Genomic DNA, 20,900 nt, shown 5'->3' with positions numbered 1-20,900 from the left:
TCGTGTAGGAACTCCCTCACAGAGCCCCCAGAGACCCATTTCCTGTTGAGTTGGCAGTTGGGAATCACCACCCTGGGCTCCTCGGGAGAGGAGGAGTTTCTAATTACACGGGGGACTTAGTCAGTGAAACTCTGTATAGAGTGTACAGGGTATAACTCCCACCCCAGTCAGAGGCCGTTGCTCACGAACCACTATTGAGAAGGTGGTTTCCAACCACCATCGTGCAGGTCAGAAAAACTGGGCCAACAAGTGGCTCATTGAGAGAGTAAAGGCGCTTGCTACCAAGCCTGATGACCTGAGTTCAATTCCTGGGCATCACATGATGGGAGGGGAGAAGTGGCTTCTATGAGTTGACCTCTGTCCTCCATATGCCATGGGGGCAGGGCTGCCATTGATGTGTGTACATGGACCTGAAGTAAAAGTGTTCGGTCATGTGCGTGTTCCCTGTGTGTCGCTGGGTCTACAGTGCCTGAAGATTTGAGGGGGGAGGGATTTACTCGGGCTTATGGTTTCAGACCATCGAGGAGGGGAGTTAATGGCAGTGTGAGCGTGTGGCTGAGGTGCTCACGTGACCAACCAGGAAGCAGAGCACAAAGGCTGGAAGAAAGTGTAACGGAAGCAGAGAGCAATGGCTGGAGCAACAGCAGCAGTAAAAGCCTCAGAGGCTTATGTCTTAGGACCCTGCCTACTTCTGCCAGCCACACCCCACTTCCTTCCACCCCGCTTCACACTTCCCCAAAGAGTACCACCAGCCAGGACACACAGGCAACATGTAAGCCTGTGAGAGTCATTCCTGACTCAAACCTAAGATTTCAGCCTTCAGCTTTGGGAACAGGAGGGCGAAGTGGCTCTTCAGTAGCAGTGGTGTCAGACAGCTTGACGGGCCCGGTCAACGAGGCCACCTGAGCTGCAGTTAGAGACCAGTTGGCCGAGGCTAGATTGGAAATGACACAATCCTTACAAGCTCGCTGCAGGTGACTCTTGATGACACATCCATGGCGTGCAGAACTCTTCCTCCCTGTGGTCGGATGGCTCTAAGGAGCCATGTAGGTGTCGCCTGCCTACTCTGTGGGCCTCCCACCCCCACCGTTGCTGTGGTACGAATTCAGGTTAGGGAAACTAGGGGAGTAGCTCTGAATGGCCTTGTGTCACCAGACAGCCCAGGCCCACTTCGCAGACAGCGAGACTAAGCTGCTCGAGAGTCTGGCGGCTGATCAATACCAATTATTTATTTCTGTGGTGTTCAGAATGAATTTGGGACCTCCTCCCTCATGTGACCTGGGCATGTGTTCCACCGCAGAATTGGCCCCTCAGTCCCTCGCTGTGAGATTCTAGGTAGGCGTTCTACCACGCCGTACAGAAACCGAAACCTCAGCCCCTCAAGAGCTTTCAGCTGGCTACCAACACATAATTTGCATTTTATATATTAATGAAATGAGCAATATTAATACACCTCTCTGGTTCCCCAGTCCCTGGGCCGCAGGCTCTCACCTTACTGTGGCCCACTGGCTCCTTCTGGAACCTCTCTGGGCCTCGGCTGGAGCAGGTGGGGACAGCAAGGACTCAAAGCTGCTGGCAAAGATAGGACTTGGCCTGTCCAGAAAATTCTCAGAGTTGCGACACCCCAGAAAACTCTGCCAAAGACACACACCCTGTCCCCGGAGTGCAGCTGGGGACCGTCTACAAACCCAGCTGGAGATGTCCTCGTAGCAGGCCAGGCAGCCAGCTCCAAGCTGGATACAGGATAATCCCGGTGCTGAGTCTAAGATCCTCTGTTGCCCCACCACACCATCTCCTGCAGCCTCTTGTTACTGCCCATCTGAGGCCTCTGGCCTGGCCTGCAAGGCCTTTATGATCTAGCCTCGTTTCTTAACAGTCTAGCCTTGTTCCGCCCTTGTGAGTTTCAGGCACCTGTAGTCCCTAGGCCCTATCAAGTTCGGATCCCCAGGGAAGGGATTCCATAGTTCTCTTTGATTCCTCCATGATGAGCAGTGGGCTGAAGGATGATGCTCCTCTGGACCTCAGTTTACCCCTCTGTAAAAGAGGAATAATTGGAGTTTCCACCTCACGGGTGGGTATGAGGTTCAAATACAGTCGTGCATGCGGAGCCTGCGGCATTGCCCAGGATACTTGGTGACTGCTACTGCTGAGCCTGTTGGCCTCTGCCTGGGGACAATGGCATGGGGACACAGGTAAAAGATCCACAAACCGTTTTCACCTAGTGTAGGGCCCAGGTCTGCTCACAACCAGCAGAACAGGTAAAACCTCACAGATAAAAAGGATCCCAGGGGTTCTAGTGAGTCTTCCCCCTACCTCAGGATCACTAGCCAGCTCCCGGGGTGCCCCGCTCCGCTCCAGATCCGTTTCTTCAGCAGCGCCGACAGAAAGCACAGGTTAACTGGCTGCATCTGTTGGTGGGGTGAGCGGCAGGTGTGAGCAAGGACTGGCTGGAGAGAGCGCTAGGCTATCACCCTGAGCCAGTGTTCAGGGAAGGCTACAAGCAGGGATCCTAGGGGTGAGGAGCTTCCTGGCAGAGCCTCAGGCCACAGGACAGATGGGGAAACTGAGGCCATGCTGACCTGCAGGTATTTGCAGAGCCAGGACTCTCTCTAGAACTTTAGCCACTGCTGTACCCGCTGGAAGCCACATCCATACAGAGAAGTTGGTACGCCTTGGCTTCCTGGCCTTGGTGGTGGAGACCTTAGGTCTGGTTTAGACAGGGCGATTTGGCGGGGTGGGCTGAGTACTCTCTAGGACCATCCTCTTGAGAAGACCGCAGTTTCAGTACCGCCCCTGTTCAGAGGTCAGGGTCAGCCATAGCTCCTTCTGGGGCCTACCCTACACCTGGCTGGCACCACCCTGACAGCCATGGTTCATTCAGGAAACAGAGAGGGGCCTAGGCAGGTGGCAGGAGGAGTTTCTTCCTCGTGGGATGTGAAAGGACAGGCTACTGAGTGTCCCATCAGCTACTGCCTTGTAGGGTGGCAGCAGAGACCTGTGGTAGCCCAAACGGTCATGGCTTCAGGGGCCTTCCTGTACCTGTCGTGCTCTGACACGGTTCCTCAAGCAAGAACTGGGAATGTGGAGTGGGCAGAGGGATTGCCTAGCAGGTGCGAGGCCCTGGGTTCCGTCCCCAGCACTATACTGCAGAAACCGGGCCAGCACTTGGGAACTGGAGGCAGGAGAATCAGAAATTTAAGATTATCCTCGGCTACATAGAGAGTTGGGGGCAAGCCTGGGCTACCGAGGGACTCTGACTCAAAACACAAAACAAAACACCACAAGCCAGGCAGTGGTGGTGCATGCCTTTAGTCCCAGCACTTGGGAGGCAGAGATAGGTGGATTTCTGAGTTCAAGGCCAGCCTGATCTACAGAGTGAGTTCCAGGACAGCCAGGGCTACACAGAGAAACCCTGTCTCAGTGGGAAGGTGGGAGGAACAAAATCAGAGCAATCAACCAAAAATATAAATAGATAGATAGACAGATATTTAGATTAATTTAATTAAATGACAAGCTCTCCTTCACCCTAACTTTTATCAGGCCCCACTTCATCTTCCCCACATGAGGTTGTTCTACCTTTGAAAAAGAGTCATACAAGCTGGGCAGTGGTGGCGCACACCTTTAATCCCAGCACTTGGGAGGCAGAGGCAGGCAGAATTTTGAGTTCGAGGACAGCCGGGGCTACTCAGAGAAACCCTGTCTCGAAAAACCAAAAAAAAGAAAGAAAGAAAGAAAGAAAGAAAGAAAGAAAGAAAGAAAGAAAGAAAGAAAGAAAGAAAGAAAAGAAAAGAAAAAGAGTCATACATATTTCACCCTGCCCCCATTTTCTGTATAGAGACACGCCTTCTCCAGGCTCTCTCATTGGGAAAGTGCTCTCAGGCCGCGTCCAAGGTGGCCACCCCACAGCCTTCCCACCTCACAGCACCTCACACCTTGCTGGGGGTTCCCCACAATCCTCTGCCCACCCAGATGAGCCCTTCACCCTGTGCCACCTTGCAACCCATCCCCCCTCTCTCATTCCCACCACAGGAGAGTGAGGATGCTGTCAAAGCGCTGGCCAAGGAGAAGGACCTGCTGGAGCGAGAGAAGTGGGAGCTTCGACGGCAGGCCAAGGAGGCCACGGACCATGCTGCGGCCCTCCGCTCCCAGCTGGACCTCAAGGACAACCGCATGAAGGAGCTGGAGGCGGAGCTAGCCATGGTGAGCATTCGCTGGCCATGGAGGAGCAACCTGGAGCACCCAGAGCCCCTGAGGGAGGAGGTGGCAGTCAGGAGGCTAAAAGGAGGGCAGTGGGCTCCACGACATTCCTGAGTTGGGGGCCTCCTCAAGCAAGCAAGGAGCACAGGCATCCTGGGAGTCCTCACTTGACGACACGTCCCAAGAGACTTCGAAAACGTGGGGCAATGGGAAGGCATATTTTGGTCCAAAATAATCATAATCTTTTGGTAAAATATCTAGGAATATTTCCATCTCAGAGTCTGGGATTACAAATGACAGTATCTACCTATCTGTGCATATACTCATTTATGTGTATGTATGGACCATATACCTACATATGTATCTAGCTACTTATTTACAAAGGATATTTAAAGGCTTTTGGTCCAAATACATCCAGAGCAAAATTATCTTTCTTAGGTAATCGAGTGAAAGAAAAGACGGATTTGGTTGGTTGTTGTTTTTTACTAACCTAAAGTCACTGAAATCTATGCAAACATGTTTCAGGATGGCATTGTGGTGCGTGTGTGGGGTTCAGAGTGAATCTGGGGGCCCGACAGAGGTAGAAGAGCCCCAGAACCTCAGCCTTGCCTGCCAGGGTGACCTGAGCTTCCCTGTGCCATTTTGGTTACTGGGATGGGGGCGGGGGGTGTCTTCATTTTACCCTGCCTTCTCCATGGTATAACTAGGTATAGCCAGAACGCACAGAGATAAAAAGGCCTTTGAAAGCCCCCTGGACCATGTGTGTGCGCGTGTGTGTGTGTGTGTGTGTGAGTGTATGTGTGTGTGTGAGTGCATGTGTGTGTGAATGTGAGTGTGTGTGAGAGTATATGTGTGTATGCATGTGTGTGTGAGAGTGTATGTGTGTGTGAGTGTGTGTGCGAGTGTTTGTGTGTGTGAGTGTCTGTGTGTGTGTGTGTGTGTGTGTGTGTTTTGATCAGAGGCTAACTTATAGGAGTTGATTGGTTCTCTGGACTGTGTGTGTGCGTGTGTGTATGTATGTGTGTGTGTGTGAGTGTGTGTGTTTGTGTGAGTGTGTGTGAGTGTGTGTGTTTGTGTGAGTGTGTGTGAATGTGAGTGTGTGTGTGTTTGTGTGAGTGTGTGTGAATGTGAGTGTGTGTGTATGTGTGTATGTGTTTTGATCAGAGGCTAACTTGTAGGAGTTGATTGGTTCTCTGGACTGTGTGTGTGTGTGTGTGTGTGTGTATGTATATGCGTGTGTGTGTGTGAGTTTGTGTGTTTGTGTGAGTGTGTGTGAATGTGAGTGTGTGTGAGTGTGTGTGTGTGTGTTTTGATCAGAGGCTAACTTGTAGGAGTTGATTGGGTCTCTGGACTGTGTGTGTGCATGTGTGTATGTATGTGTGTGTGTGAGTTTGTGTGTTTGTGTGAGTGTGTGTGAATGTGAGTGAATGTGAGTGTGTGTGAGTGTGTGTGTGTGTGTGTATGTGTTTTGATCAGAGGCTAACTTGTAGGAGTTGATTGGTTCTCTGGACTGTGTGTGTGCGTGTGTGTATGTATGTGTGTGTGTGAGTGTGTGTTTGTGTGAGTGTGTGTGAGTGTGTGTGTGTGTGTATGTGTGTATGTGTTTTGATCAGAGGCTAACTTGTAGGAGTTGATTGGTTCTCTCTTTACAACACGTGAGTCCTGGGACTGAACTTGGGTCATCAGTCTTGGCAGCAAACATCTTTACCCAGTGAGCTCTCTTGGTCCCCTTCCCTCTTGTGACTCTTTCACTGTGGGATATGTTATCCAGCAGGGGCCCAGTGCTTAGCTAACAATGCACTTACAGACCTTGGTTGGATGCTTGACCTCTGGGGCCTCCATCCCTGCTTATGCCCTGTAGGGCTCTGGGGAGGATGTAAGGGGAACAGCTAGCTCTGCATTTGTGTGCTGCACTGACCTGGTAAGTTTGCAAAACTGCTTCAGCGCGAAGGCATGCAGAGCAGGGCAGCTGCCTTGTGCAATGCTGACCCCTAGTGGTGAAGCCCGTCAAGGCAGGAAGACATCTCCTGTGGGTACTTCCTGCAGCCCTGAGAGAGATGGGTGAGAAAGACCCCGTGTGCCCAGCTCACCACAGTCCCTGTGGACAGATAGACAGCCATGGCCTCAGCATCTTAGTGGTTCTCTGGGGTTCCCTGCATTAAGAACTAGCTCCCCCAGCTTCTCTCCCGACATACTGGTAGACAGCCTGCTTTCCTCTAGCCAGAAATCCGCAGCTCCCCTCCTCCCCGCTGCAGCTTCAGACCCTCTGCTGCTGGAGGACCTGGAGCACTATCACAGGCAGCATCTCCCTAGAGGAAGAGGGAGGACGCTTTACTCATGATGGCCCCACCTCCTTCGGGCGTCCCTCTGCCTGCACATCCTCTTCATCTCCTTCACCGCTTGGCAGACTTCGGCACAGACCTTTCTGCCGTGAGGTCCAGGCTGACCGGAGGAGCCGTCTCTGAAAGTAGAAATCGCTGAGATTGCAGGCAACCGAAGGCAGCTGGGCCTGGCAGAGCACACAGGGCTTCTGGAAGGAAGTCAGGACCCACAAGTGCAATAGGAAGTCGGAGGCGGGGCATGTGCTCAAGGTCACACAAGAGGTCCCACAACAGCAGGGGCCGAAGCTAGCTTGGGTTTTGGTCACATGAGCATATTCATCCCAACTTAGAAATTCCCAAGAGCCCAATGCTCCAGGATCAGGATGCTCGAGGAAGGGTAGAGGCCAAGAAAAGAGAAGTAGGAGAGGTCAGAGTTCAAGAGGAGCTCCCAGCATTGAGCATACCGCAGGGAGAGAGACCAGTCGGAAACACCATGTCTGTTGCTGGTGGGAGATGGTCCACACAGTTCGAGTGAGCAATCTTTCTCAGAGATTTCAAATTTTCTGTGGGCACAGTGAGAAACTCCCGTGTCTGGTGCCCAAGGGGATCTCCCACTTGTTAGCAATATTCCACTCCACAAAGAGGGCCCACCCCTCCTGATCCAGCCAGAGGTGAGGTCCTTCATCAACCAGGGAGAAACCAAGTGGGAATGGGAGGGCATCATGACCAGACCTCTTCTTGTGTTGCCCCTAAAGGTTGCTTGTTTTGTGGGTCGGTCTGGGTGGCCCTCTGCTTTCCGTGTATGTGCGAGGGATACTTGGGAAGGGAAGGTTCTGATGGGCCTCTCCCATCCCCTTCCCACTCATTTAGCTTCCCCTGGCCTGCAGGAGCCTGGAGGATTACCTGACTAATCTGAGTATACATGCGTCTGTGTCTAACGCATGCTCCTTTTCTTAGCCAACACGCTTTAAGATCCTGTCTGGTAAAATCCCATTTGCCCTGGTGGGAATAGGGAGATAACTCATAGCTAAGCAGTCTCTGACCCGTGCCCTTCACAGAGGCACTCTCTCTGCCCCGAGCTAGCCCTACGTGTAGCACCCAGACTTGTCGAGGTTCCCCTAATCCAGGCCTATCCCTTGAAGCCCAGGCTATGCCAGCCTTACCTTCCACCAGCTCAGCTCTTCTGAACTCATTCTCTGTGCTGTGCCAACCAGGACACACCTCCAACGAGGCCACACCTCCTAATAGTGCCACTCCCTAGGGCCAAGCAGTCAAACTTGAGGGGGCCTATGGGGGCCATACCTTTTCTTTTTTTTTTTTCTTTCTTTTTTAAGTGGTTTTATTTCTTTATACATATGTAAGTACACTGTTGCTGTCACACACAAGGGGCTATACCTTTTCAAACCACCCAATGTGTTAAAAAGTGGAGACCGAGGATCCCTGGGACTTACTAGTCAACCAGCTTTAATCTCATTGGCAAGCTCCAGAGAGAGAGAGAGATCCTGTTTCAAAAAAAAAATGATGTGTCTCCTGAGGAACAACACAGTAGCCTTGATCTGTAGCTATCACACAAACGAGCATGTGCATACATGGACAGAGACAGGGGAGGGGAGGAGGGGGAAAGGGAGAGGAAGAGAGTGGGGAGGTGGGAGGGAGGGGGAAGAGAGAGAGGAACAGAGAGAGACAGAGACAGAGAAGGGGAGAGGGAGAGGAAGAGAGAGAGAGACAGAGGAAGAGAGAAAGAGGGAGAGGGGGAAGAGGGGGAGAGGGAGAAGAAGAGAGGGGGGAGAGGGAGAGGAAGAGAGAGAGACAGAGAGGGAGAAGAAGAGAGAGAGAGAGAGAGAGAAAGAGAGGGGGAGAGGGAGAGGAAGAGAGAGAGAGAGCGAGCTGGCGTGTCCTTGGAGAACCCAGAAGTGATGAGTGTGCGCACTCGGATTCCGTCTCCCCCAGATGTGGGCCTCACCTTGCTCGTGGTGGGAACTGAAGGTGAGACCCTGCCGAGTGTGGGTGAGACCTGCAGCATAGGCCCGTGGCTTGCACCACTTGCTGGGACTCATTGGTATAGAAGTAGAATTCTTGGCTTTCTTGCCATGGTAAGAGGTGCCAGGCAGCTGCATGAGGTCCCTCTGGTTATGTTTTTTCCTTCCTACCTTCTCTTTCTCCAGGCCAAGCAGTCCTTAGCCACACTGACCAAGGATGTCCCCAAGAGGCATTCACTCGCCATGCCCGGCGAGACGGTGCTCAATGGCAACCAGGAATGGGTGGTGCAGGCTGACCTCCCACTGACTGCTGCCATCCGGCAGAGCCAACAGACTCTTTACCACTCCCACCCTCCCCACCCTGCAGACCGGCAAGGTGAGTCCTGCCCGGCCTGGACCAGCAATAAGGGGGCGTCCCAGGAGGAGGGCTCCGGGCCCAGTGGGAAAGGCAGCTTCTTTGTTCACACCTGGAGTAGCACAGGACAAACTACGATAACTATTCTAACCTACTAAGAGGTGGCCTTCAGGCATAGCTGGATCCAGAGGCTCAACTGTGCCTAAGACGTAAAGCAGAGGACCCTCGTTGGTCACCTTGGGCCACGTGGCCATCCCTGAACTAATCACAGTGTCTAGGAGAGCCAGTGTCCTGATTGGCCAGCCTATGTCACCCAGGCATCCTTTGGCAGGAGAGGGTACTGAGCTCCTTGATTGACAGCTGTAGCCAGTCCTTTTGTTACATAGAAAGAGTGTAAATGTTACACAGGTTCACTCCAGAGACTTAGCAGAGCTGGCTTCATTCCCACCGTCTCTGCCACACACTCCAATCCAGTCTCCTTGTCATCCCCTTGTGCATCACTGATTGTGCGCTACTGAGCCACCTGACTCTACTAGGGGAGGGAGCCCTCTAGTGGTTCTCAACCTGTGGGTCCCGACCCCTTTGGCAAACCCCCCATCTCCAAAAAAAATTTACATTTCAATTCATACCTGAAGCAAAATTACAGTTACAGAGTAGCAGTAAAAATAATTTTATGGTTGGGGGGGTCATGACCACATGAGGAACTGTGTTAAAGGGTCCCAGAATTAGGAGGATTGAGAACCACTGCTCTAGGAGCTGTAGTAAAACTGGCCCTCCAGGTGCCCACAGCTGGTTACACAAGCCCTGTGCTTCCTATAGATGGGGCATGCAGGGTAAGACAGTTGAACCTTAGAGAGGAGAGGCCGTTCACACTGTCACATCCTGGCTCTGCTGTGTGACGTATAAAGGAAGTGACCTATAATCTGATACAAGGGTCATCTGTCCCTTTGGTACAAGAGATGCTGGCTTCTTAATGCAGTGTATTTATGTGTCTGTTTGCTGAGACCTCCCTCCCAGGATTGTGAGCAGGGTAAAGTGTACCGAATTCTCCAGTCAGGTCCTACGTAAATATTAGCTGCCCTCCCCATCCGCGCTGTCTTCACTGACGGGGGACAGACACACGGGGCTTCCGAATCTCTACTAAACACACACGGAGCCCGCCCGCTCGTTGCTGACCCTTGCAGGGATCCAATGGGGCCCAGCCCGGCCTTTGAAGCCAGGTCAGAGCTGAAGACCTTATAAAACAGAAGTCCGGCGCATCCCTAGGCAGGGCTGTTGAGACCGAGTAGTAGCTCTCGCCCGCCACCTCTTGGTCAGTCCCATGATCCCGGTGTACAGGTGGCTCCCCAGACTCTGGTCCACCTCCGCTGTGGGAAACAGAGGTGCTGAAGGTGTTGAAGGCGCGCAGTTTGCAATAGTTTAAGAATTGACAAAATGATAAGGTGACTTCCAATCACAGCCCACAGCTGCAGGTCCCCATCCTTGGTGGGTCTGACTAAATTAGGGTTAGCCCAGGCTACAGAATCCACCATCTTCTGAGCCCTTCCTCCTCTGCTGTCCTAGCCGCTCCTGCAGCCACCTCAGAGCTTATTAAACGTGGCTTCCTGGCTCTCTCCTTGGCTGTCATTCTTAACACCCCACTCCTCTGTGCTTCTGTAACTAGGTATTTACATGCATGGGGTCACCCACCTCCACCCTATGCCGTCCATGGGAAGGCGTCTGCCCCATATAGCTCCTCCTCCCTTTCTACTGCACCTACCACAGTAGGGCGTGTCTCACCCAGATACTCTGCGGGAGAGGCTATCACCAGCAATGTTCTAGTCTACTTTATGTTGCTGTGGCAAACGCCGTGACAGAGCAACCTGGCATCTCGCAGCTTCATGAAGAGAAATCGGGGCATGAACCTGGAGGCAGGGACCAGAAGCAGAGACCGTGGAGGAATCCTGCTTCCTGCTTGCTTCGCCTCCACGGTTGGCTCAGCTTTGCTTTCTTATAATACCCACAACTTGCCCAGGGATAGAATGACCCACAGTGAGCTTTCACATCTATCCTCAATCAAGAAAACGCCCCCAACACTTCCCACTCTAATCTGAAGGAGGCAATTTCTCAGTCGAGAGTCTCTCTTCCCAGGACTCCAGCTTGTGTCAAGTTGCCACTGAAAGGCCAACCAGCACAGGTACCTCCGCAGTTCAGATAATAGAGAGTGAGCCAATGGCTCAATGAGGGGGAGGAGCATGCCCAGGGCCACACAGCCTGCAGCTGAACTCACCTAGATCAGAAGTGATTCAGAGCCACCAACCAGCAGCTTCCCCACTGGGCCACGTGGTCATTGGTGGCAGGGGCTGTCTGTCAGGAATGCTCACACGGAGTGGGTGCAGAGGTAACAATGCTCCCTCTGTGCAGTGCTGGCACTGGCACATGGCAGAGATCAGATCCATAGCAGAGCCCAGTAGGCTTCTGGGCTATGGCTTCTGGGATAGGCCTTTCACTCCGGCCCTGTGTGTTCAGTACCTACAAAGACAAGACACTGAAAACCCAGAAGTGAACGAATGCACGTAGGAACCCCTATGGTGCCGACAATGCATGTGTAAATAAAGTCCCCCGAAATAAGAAGGTAAGAAACTGGGTGTGGCACTGGGCACTGTGATCACAGCCCTAAGGGATCGAAGACTGGCAGGTCCCCAGGGTTCGCAGGCCAGCACGCCTACCTGAATCAGTGAGCTGTAGGATGAGTGGGAGACCCTGTCTCAAACAAGCAAGGGAGATAGGGCTGGAGAGATGGCTCCGCAGTTAAGATCAATGACTGTTCTTGCAGAGAGCCTGTTTCCATTCTCAGCACACACATGGAAGCTTACAACCTGTGACTCGAGTTCCGGGGGATCTAATGCCCTCTTCTGGCCTCCGCAGGGACTGTACACATGTGGTACACATGCACACAAGCAAGCACATACACATAAATAAAAGTTCATTTTAAAAGGTGGAGAGTGGGTGCTGGAGAGATGGCTCAGTGATTAAGAGCACTGACTGCTCTTCCAGAGGTCCTGAGTTCAATTCCCAGCAACCACATGGTGGCTCACAACCATCTGTAATGAGATCTGATGCCCTCTTCTGGTGTGTCTGAAGAGAGCTACAGTGTACTCATATACATGAAATAAATAAATAAATTTTTTAAAAAAGTGGAGAGTGATTGGAGAAGATACCTAACTGACCTTTGACCTCCACATGTATGCAGAGATGTCACAGGGAGCGGGAGGTGGAGCCTTGGCTGATGAGGTGTACAGAGTTAAAGCATGCTTCAGGCTTCAGGGGCCAGGAGCAGGGCTGTATGTTTTTTTAACCCCTACAATGACCAAAAGCTTGTGGCTCTGGCTTCATTGTGAGGAGTGGAGGCAGAGAGGCCACCTGGTCTTCACAGGAACAGATGGCGGTTACCATGGGCTAGGAGAGTTGGTGGACTTGGGGCTGGGTTTCAGAGACACCAGGATGGCAATGGCCTGGGGGCTTCTTGTCTGGGACTCTGCTATTCCGCTGTGGTTAGAGTTGCATCTAGAACCATTCAGATGAGATTTCACAGACCCTCACCTCCCCCAAGAAACGGGGAGATGAACAGGATCACAAGGAAGGGAGAGGGGTTCCCCAGCAGCCACCCCTAGAAGAAGCAGGACTATGGTGCAGAAGGGAAGAGCTAGCCACTACACTCACCTTCCCTCGGACTCAGTGTTTTGATCTATACAATGGGTGTATCAGGCAGCCATTCATGTGTCACTTACTAACCAGCTGTCCCTGTTTTCCAGCGGTCAGGGTGAGCCCCTGCCACTCAAGACAGCCCTCCGTCATCTCCGATGCTTCCGCTGCTGAAGGTGACCGGTCATCTACACCTAGCGACATCAACTCCCCAAGACACCGGACACACTCCCTCTGCAACGTAAGGCCAGCAGCGGCAGGGCCTGGGCACTTGGGCCCTGCCCAGAAACGGCGGGGCCATGGGGTGGGATAAAGATGTGCCCACTCTTTCCTCTCGTCCACCCAGGGAACGCCGTGGCGAAGGCATTTCCCGTTCTGTTCTTTCCTTTTGCGAGAAGCGGTGGATGTGGGGAGAGAAGGAAATGAGGCCTGTTTCCCCCTGTGCCCAGGAGGGCAAGCAGGGCCTGCACAGCCTGGAACCCTGCCCAGCGCACCCCGCCTTGGGGCCCTGCCTGAGACCCTGGGCCTGACTACAGGACCACCTGTCCCTATAAGATCCCACTCTCTCCTTTCACCCTGGAATGAGGCAGATTGCTGTATTTTAATTTTGAGATTCCTGTCATTTGAGACACGTTTGGCCTCTGCAGAGAGGTCCTGTGAATTTGTCTGACTTTGTTAGTCAAACGGTTTTTTTTTTAATTACATACCGAGCACCAGCAGCTAAGAGACATGAGCCCTCCAGGAGGGCTCTGTAGGAGTCCACTGTGTGTTTGCTGTAATAAAATGGCTGAGGCTGGGAAACCGCTAAAAGAAATGACTCTTAGGATCTACGCCATAAAGTTCCTATTACGTCTCACATCATCACCCTGGGGAATAGGCTTCCAATACAACAGGGCTTTGGAGGGCATTCTCAAACCATAACCACGCCACCGCAGGCTCCCAGGCTGATGGCCCAAACATCAGTGGATGGCTGAAAACGGTGTCCTTTGAAATTTTGTCCCATCAACCTAGCTGATAACCCAGATGGCTTCCCCACCATGTCCTAATGACAGAGGTGCCACACACAAGTGTGTTCAGGTGCATAGGAGGGCTTTTTGGTTTTCCTTCCTATTTACTTTTTATTTTATGTGCATGAGTGTTCTGCCTGCATGTGTCTGTCAGTGCATCATCTGTGAACACAGTTCCCATGGAGGCCAGAAGAGGGCGTCACACTCCCCTGGACCTGGAGTTTTAGATGGTTGTGAGCCACCATCTGGGTGCTAGGGACTGAACCCAGGTCCTCTGCAAGAGTGGCAAGTGCTCTTAAACCACTGAGCCATCTCATCAGCCTGGGAACACATCTTTAGAAACGCAAGTTAATATTGTTTTATTAACCAACAGAACGTATGAAAACCATTACCTGCTGACGATGGTTCCTTGCCTGAGACACTCAGGAGAGGGACATGCTATGTATGATAACCCATCATAAGCAAATGCATACGGTTACGGAAAACAGCAGCTTTCCCAAGTATGAGTGAGGGAAGCCTTTCCCCCAGCCACAGTAATCGTGGAGAGTGCTTATTATCAAAGTAGCCACGATTACAAGGACTGCTGAAACGGCTCAGTTGTTAAAGCGTTCGCCGTGTAAGCGTGAAGAGCTAAGTCCAGTCCCCAGAATCCACAGTAAAGGGTCAGGCACAGTGGAATGCGTGTGCAATCCCAGCACTGATGGAGGTAGAGACAGGAGGGTCCTTGGGGCTCCCTGGCCTGCCAACCTTGTTTAACCAGTGAGCCGAGGCCAGCGAAAGACCCTGTTTCAAAGAATATAATGAATGGGTCCTGAGAAAGGATGCTGAAGTTGGCCTCTGGGCTACACACACACACACACACACACACACACACACACATATTATCTAAGAGGCAGCCCAGCCTGCTTAGGCCGCTGTGGGATTACTGGCCTGGAAACTTCACGTCGTCTGTGGCAGGACCAGGATCCCTTCTTTTACGTAGGCTGAGGCTTCTTTTAAGTAGCAACGTATTTTCTCTTCTCCACAGCCTAGAGGATGAGGCTGACACACCACAGAGAGCCAGGAAAACCCCTCCAGTGTTTCTGTCATCCTTTTTTTTTCAGTTGAAAGGACCGTAGTGGGCAGGGAGTTGCCTACTTTTAGTTTTAGCACAGAGGTGGAGAGTTCCAGCCTTAGGCCAGCATCCTTTAACAGACAGGCTGTCCATCTCCCGGTGACCTGAAGGCACTCAGGGACAGGAATGCCGCTGACAGATCCACCCAGGGGAGGACTCCCTGCCACCAGAGCTGCATTTGACACAGGCCAGCCCTCAGCCCATACCTGCTGCCAGAAGCAACTTGTATACTTTTAGATAAGATGGTGCTTTGCAGAGGAGCTGTCTCGGCTGCCTGCCAACTGAGTTTTGTTTGCAAACCTTGAGGCTGGACCGCAGGCTGAACTGCTGCTTGTTAAATCTCTACAAACGCACTTTGTTCCCTAGCTCAACAGGTAATGGCCAGAAAATGGCTCCAGGTGGCCCTCTGTCCTCGGGGATTTGACCTGGTACCGATAAGATCAATACAGACTGGACTAAGGAACACTCACACTCTGGCCACTAATTAGAGCCAAAACGAAGACTCAGTACAGGGACATTAGATGTTAAGAGACCTTGGTCCAAGTGACTTGATTTCCTCATGGATTGTATGTGCATGTATTGTGCTTGTAATTCCAGAAACTACCACTAGGAGTCTCCCTAGTAATGCCTTGTTTAAATCTCAATGGGCTGTTGGCTCCTAGGTAGAACCGATGTGATTCAGGGATATAGTAAAATTGTTTACACATCCACAGCTATTAAGGGTCCCTTCTCTACCCACCTGGGATATAGTTGGTGACCTGTGGAAATGGCCTACCTACCCACAGGCTGTCTGGTATTCCCTACGAAGGATTTGAAAGCCACTAACAGGTCTCTAGTGTCACTAACACTAAATCCCTCTCACAGTTTCTGACAGCCTCTCCACAAAGTAGGAGTCACTGTTGGTTTCAGGGTAAGTTAGTAACCATGCATTCTGCTGAGTTCATTGTTTAATTTGGTTGTTTGTTTGTTTCCTATCGTTTTGTTTTTCCTTTTCAGTGCTGGGGAATAGAGGTCGGGGCTTGCTCAACGTATCTATCACTATCACCGATTTCAACCTCCTTCCCCCTTAGAATGTTTTTTCCATTAAAGTTGATTTCTTTACTTAGAGAAAAAAAAAATACCTAGTAGAAACAACCTTCCAATTGAACACATGGACCAATTAAGGCAGGAACTTAAGCCTCAAAGGATTAAGGGTTGAAAGAACAGGCAGGAGAGTTCCTCAGGTCCCCTGACTTGATGAGGCCCAGGCCCCATCAGTGAGCTGTGTGGAAGGCCCAGAGGGACATTCCAGTGGGGTCCCCATGTAGAGGCAGGGCAGCCCTGGAGGAGTTGGTAGCTTCCCTCCAGGGAAGACCTCCCTCCTCACGGGCCACCTGTGCCCCCGTGTGTCCTGTCTGCCGCTTCATCTTCTTCTCTTTTGGCTATAGGGCGACAGTCCCGGCCCAGTTCAGAAGAGCCTGCACAACCCTATTGTACAGGTGGGTATAGCTTCCCTGGGTGCCAGGATCCTCCCTCCACACCCCTCCCCCGACCCTCTCCCAGCCATGTTGCTCTGAACTGTCAAGCATCTCAATGCCATCTTAGGACTACCAAGACAGAGAGAAATAGATCCCCTCTTGGAGTCCCACATGTGCTAGCCCCCGAGCCAGGTTTGGCATGCACCCTGCCTGACCTGGAAGCCCACTGTGCACACTACACACCTCTATCCTGTAAGCCCACTGCGCACACCACACACCCCGTATCCTGCTGCTGCCGTGAGCATCTTCGCCTTGCATCTCGGTCTCTGGATTATCATTAGCTTCATTCTTCAAAAATTTTAACCACAGGCAGTGGGCATTTCCAGCCCCGGGCTGCTGGTAGGAACCACAGGCAGTGGGCATTTCCAGCCCCGGGCTGCTGGTAGCTCTGGCCCCATTTTTATCAGCAGTAAGAATGAGAAAGGCACACAGAGGAGAACTTGAGGGCAGTATCTCTCGTCTTATGATGCTTCACATTTTCTGGCTGTGCACCATCCATCTGCATAGGGTTCCCCTAGAAAAGTCCCTAGGCATACATACATTTTATACATATTTTTTAATGGCTTATTTTTATTTTATGTGCATTGATGTTGTGCATGCATGTGTGTCTGTGTGAAGATATCAGATCCCCTGGAACTGTAGCTACAGACAGCTGTGAGCCACCACGTGAGTGCTGGGAATTGAACCTTGGTCTTCCAGAAGAGCAATTGTTGCTCTTAACTGCTGAGCCATCTCTCCAGCCCCATACTACAGACCACATACCTTTATCCTGCTGATTCCTGGACCCTGCAGAATGGGAATTCCAGCCCAGATTGGAGTCGGGAGCTGTATTCCAAGACATTCTAAAGTGTTCTCTGGGCCTCAAGCCTAGTTTATGCCCTACCCTTTCTGAGGATAATACCAACCACATGTAAGCACTTGGCCATTTGTAAGGCTTTCTGCTGGTGCTACCCCACACCTGCAGTTACAAGGTCAGGGTTTCTAGGCTAGCCCCATTCTGCTCTGCCATGTGCTAAGGCGTCAGCTCTGTCCACAGTCTGTCTACCCTGCAGTAGAGTGATTGCAAGTAGTTGTCAGGTTTGAGGGTACGTCCCTGTAGGCCCTCGACTGGCCCTTTAAGTCATCAAACAGAACTTAAATGACAGTAATAGTCCAAGCAACTAGAGTAGCTCCTGGCCTCTACATGTCTGAGCATCCAGGATCCAGTCTAAGCATCTTTGTCTTGCATCAGCGATGCGCTCAGGACAACCTTGGTGGGTTCTGTTTACTAGCTATGAGAGGTTTTTAAAACTAACCTAGGGGAAGGGACAGGCTCCTGGGACTCCAGCCCCAGAGCCCAGCTTCTTACCTACGTTCTCCATCCCTCACTGTGTTCCTGACCATGACTTCTCCACAGCTACCCCTCCCTGCCAGGCTAACTTTATCTTTGTTCTTCTCCCCCGGCCTCAGTCACTAGAGGATCTTGAAGACCAAAAACGGAAAAAGAAGAAGGAGAAGATGGGATTTGGCTCCATCTCTCGAGTCTTCGCCAGAGGGAAGCAACGGAAGTCCCTCGACCCGGGCCTCTTTGATGGTACGGCCCCTGATTATTACATAGAGGAAGACGCGGACTGGTGATAACCCACCGCCCTTCACCCATTGCCCACGGGCGTGTCTGTGTGTGTGGATGAGCCATGGAGCGTGCGAGAGTGTGTGTGGGGGGAGGGTGCGGAGCCTGTGTGGGGTGTGTGTGTGCACACGGATGCACTCATCCTCCTGGGTGTGTGTAGCCAAGCGCCTGGAACAGGCAGAAACACAAATGTGACCCCCGGCCCCCTCCGCGTCGTCACCTCTGTAATCGATGTACATACCACAAACTGTGTGTGACTCTGTCAACGCTGTTGTCTCTGAGCGATACACTTGTGTTTGTTTTTCTCGTTTGTTTTGTTTCTCGATGTTTTGGGGGTTTTGTTTGTTGGTTTGTTGTTTAATCTGTTGTGTTTTTGTTTTTAATTTGCCCCTTTCTCCTCCCTCCTCCTCCTTTTTATGAAACTTGAACACTTGAAGGACTGCTGTGTATTTGTAAATAACAGAAGTAGTGTGCACTTTGTGCTTGTAAAGTCCCTGGTCCAGCCGCTACTCTTACTGCAGCCCATGTCACCAACGATGTGGTCTGTGTTTCATGTTCCCCTTCTCCCAACCCTTCTTTGGTGTGAACATGTGGGACCAGACCCTGTTCTCGGGGTATGCCCGAGTCACTTTAACCACAAAAACACCCCGCCATCGTCGTCAGGGTAAGGTCACCGCAGAGACTCGTGAGCACATCCAAGACTTCTTGGCTGGGCTACAGTGTTTATAGGGGGTCATGGGCTCTTTTTAATGGCCTGCCTGTTTTTAAATTGTGTTGCTGTTTCTTTCTTTATGGAACAAAAAGAGAGAAAGAAAACTGTTGCATTTAATTTATTTGCACAAATGCAGAAAACGTATTCTATCTAAATTATTACGTAAATATTGGAATGTATATTTTTCCACGGGGTGGGCGGGAGGCGGGCGTTTCTGCTGACTTGTCTATTCTGTGTTCATGCCGCTGCAGACACTGTGCAAGGTAGAATTCAGGTGGCTAGAGCTGGGGACCTCAGACGACCAGCTTGCTTATTTCTTTTTTCTCTTTTCTGTCTCTCCCGGCTGCTGTCCCTGCATGAGAGGACTCCCACCTTCTGCTCTGGCCTTTCTCTCTATATATATTTCTCTCTTTATATATATATATATTTATTTATCTGACATACAGATCATGACTTCAGTGAGCAGTGCACTGACAGTCACAGTCCCCCTCTCTTGGGCCTGTCTTTGGAGTCACGTCGATTGAGTCCGGGGAAGGGTAGCCTGAGCACATCCACGGGGTCTAACCAGACATCTGGGCGTGAGTCAGTGGGCAAGAGGCTCCCGGTGGCACACACAATGCCTCTCCATCCTTAGTTTATTCCGAACATAGGCCAGGCCAGTGTCAACAAAGAGGATGCCCATCTTCTGGGAAGGGCTGTTGGGGACAGTATCTAGCAGGCAAACCCTCTGCCCTCTTTTGTCCTGTTGGCTTCTTTGGCCAGAAGTGAACTTTCCCATGATTCCCAGAGCCCTGTCCTCCGATTGTATCAGTGGCTCAAGCAGACGAAGCCCAAGAGGGCTAGCAGGTGCCTGCGCCTGTTTGTCGGGGCAGCACTGTCCCCACGGGGCCTTGCCGGGGCATGGAGAAGCCACAAGTTTCCAGCCAGTACTGCCCTACTCCCCGGAACTCAGTTTCCTCCTTCTGTCCCTCCCCATCCCCTTTTAACTGATCCTAAACCACTAACAACTCATCCCGCATCCTTCGTGGCCACTGCGGTGCTCCCGCTAACGCTAACGGAAACATTCTCAACTCTTGAAAAGAGATTTTTTTTCAATGCTGGGTAGAACATCTGGAGTGTATAGGATCTTGTGTCCAAAGTCTCTAAAAACAAGCCCAAAAGCCCCCACCAGGTCACCTCTTCCTTCCCAACCTGGCCCCAGAGGCGGAGAGAGAGCAGGCAGAGGACACCTAATGCCTCCCTGTGTACACAACCCTTTCAGACCAGCTGACTAACCCAGCCTGGTGGTGAGGGAGAGAGGCCAGAGCTGGTCTTAGAAAACACTACCCCTACCCCCTGAATTTTTGGGTTTTATTTTATTTTGTTTTTTATGCTTCCTACCCCCCTTTCCTTTTACTTACAAGAAAATAAGATTGCAACGTCTCCTGGTAATGACTTAGTCATTCTTTTTCGTTTCAGTTTTTGGAAATTAGGAGATCATCCTATGAGTTACTAAGGATGATTTATTTGAGAGAACCACATCAAATAGGGACTGAGTTATGGGTAACTCTAGATGAAAATGACCTCTTCCCATGGGAGAGGTTCCTCGAAGGCATGGATGCAAAATATAAAATATTAAAAAAAAAAAGTCTAAATAAAGCTTATTTTAAAATATGATGGAATTCTATGTGATTTGATTGTTTCTACGTTGCTCCAAGGGGGAGCCGTGTCCCTGCAGGAGGCACAACTTGCATGACCACCACACTATGAAATTCCTAGGCTGGGTGACAGGAGGGACCGGGGAAAGCTGGTTGGATGCTAAGTCCCCTGAAGGAGGCCAAGCCAGGTGGACTCCCAGAACATCTTGCCTGGGTCGCCCCTCCTAATTTGGAGGCGCAATAGGCATCCGGGGCTACTCACATTGTAACGCAGCACCTCCCGGCCCAGGATCCCCCACTCCCTGGAGCTCAGAGGCCCCCCCAGCTTTCACGGCCTCCCTTCCCTCCCCTCACACTCTGTCCAGAGGTCAGAGCTGTCTGTGGCTCTGATTTTCCTCAGGCCTCAGTAGATCTCCATGTCCTCAGGCATCCAGTTGCTTAAAAGAGACATCGGGGACAGGGCAGAGCAGGGCAGACTAGGCTTTTGTCTCAGTTTCACAAGAGCCCCCTACCCCAGGGAGGGCCAAACTCTGGTTCCCCCATATGTCCTGGGAAGAGCCAATCTAGCAAACCTCACATTCTGGTTGTAGCCATTGTAGTTTCCTTTGTGTGTGTGTGTGTGTGTGTGTGTGTGTGTGTGTGTGTGTGCACGCGCACGTGTGTGTGCCCAGAAACAAGACTCATGGAAGACTGCATTTGAATGCCTCTTCCAGCTCTGCATGCAGGCAGCATAGATAAAGGCACACCGCGCTCCAAGGTCAATGAAGT

General features: G+C 51.5%; 1 protein-coding gene across 5 annotated transcripts in view; it reads left to right on the top strand.

Moving 5' to 3' along the window:
- Kazn (kazrin, periplakin interacting protein) overlaps positions 1-20,900 on the top strand; it is a 375,063-nt gene that overhangs the window by 319,758 nt on the left and 34,405 nt on the right. For 2 of the 5 annotated variants that reach the window (XM_031379365.1, XM_031379366.1), the window contains 5 exons: positions 4,030-4,200; positions 8,684-8,873; positions 12,647-12,777; positions 16,085-16,135; positions 17,624-17,747. In XM_031379365.1, the coding sequence (XP_031235225.1) occupies positions 4,030-4,200; positions 8,684-8,873; positions 12,647-12,777; positions 16,085-16,135; positions 17,624-17,747 (667 nt within the window). Of the gene's footprint in view, positions 1-4,029; positions 4,201-8,683; positions 8,874-12,646; positions 12,778-16,084; positions 16,136-17,623; positions 20,157-20,900 lie in introns of those variants that run through there. The other 3 variants (XR_004121168.1, XM_031379367.1, XM_031379368.1) reach the window with 3 other exon arrangements.

Source organism: Mastomys coucha, unplaced genomic scaffold (assembly GCF_008632895.1).
Source record: "Mastomys coucha isolate ucsf_1 unplaced genomic scaffold, UCSF_Mcou_1 pScaffold18, whole genome shotgun sequence".
Lineage (NCBI taxonomy): Eukaryota > Metazoa > Chordata > Mammalia > Rodentia > Muridae > Mastomys > Mastomys coucha.
Note: the sequence above shows the minus strand (reverse complement) of the source record. Positions and strands in the feature narration are given on the sequence as shown.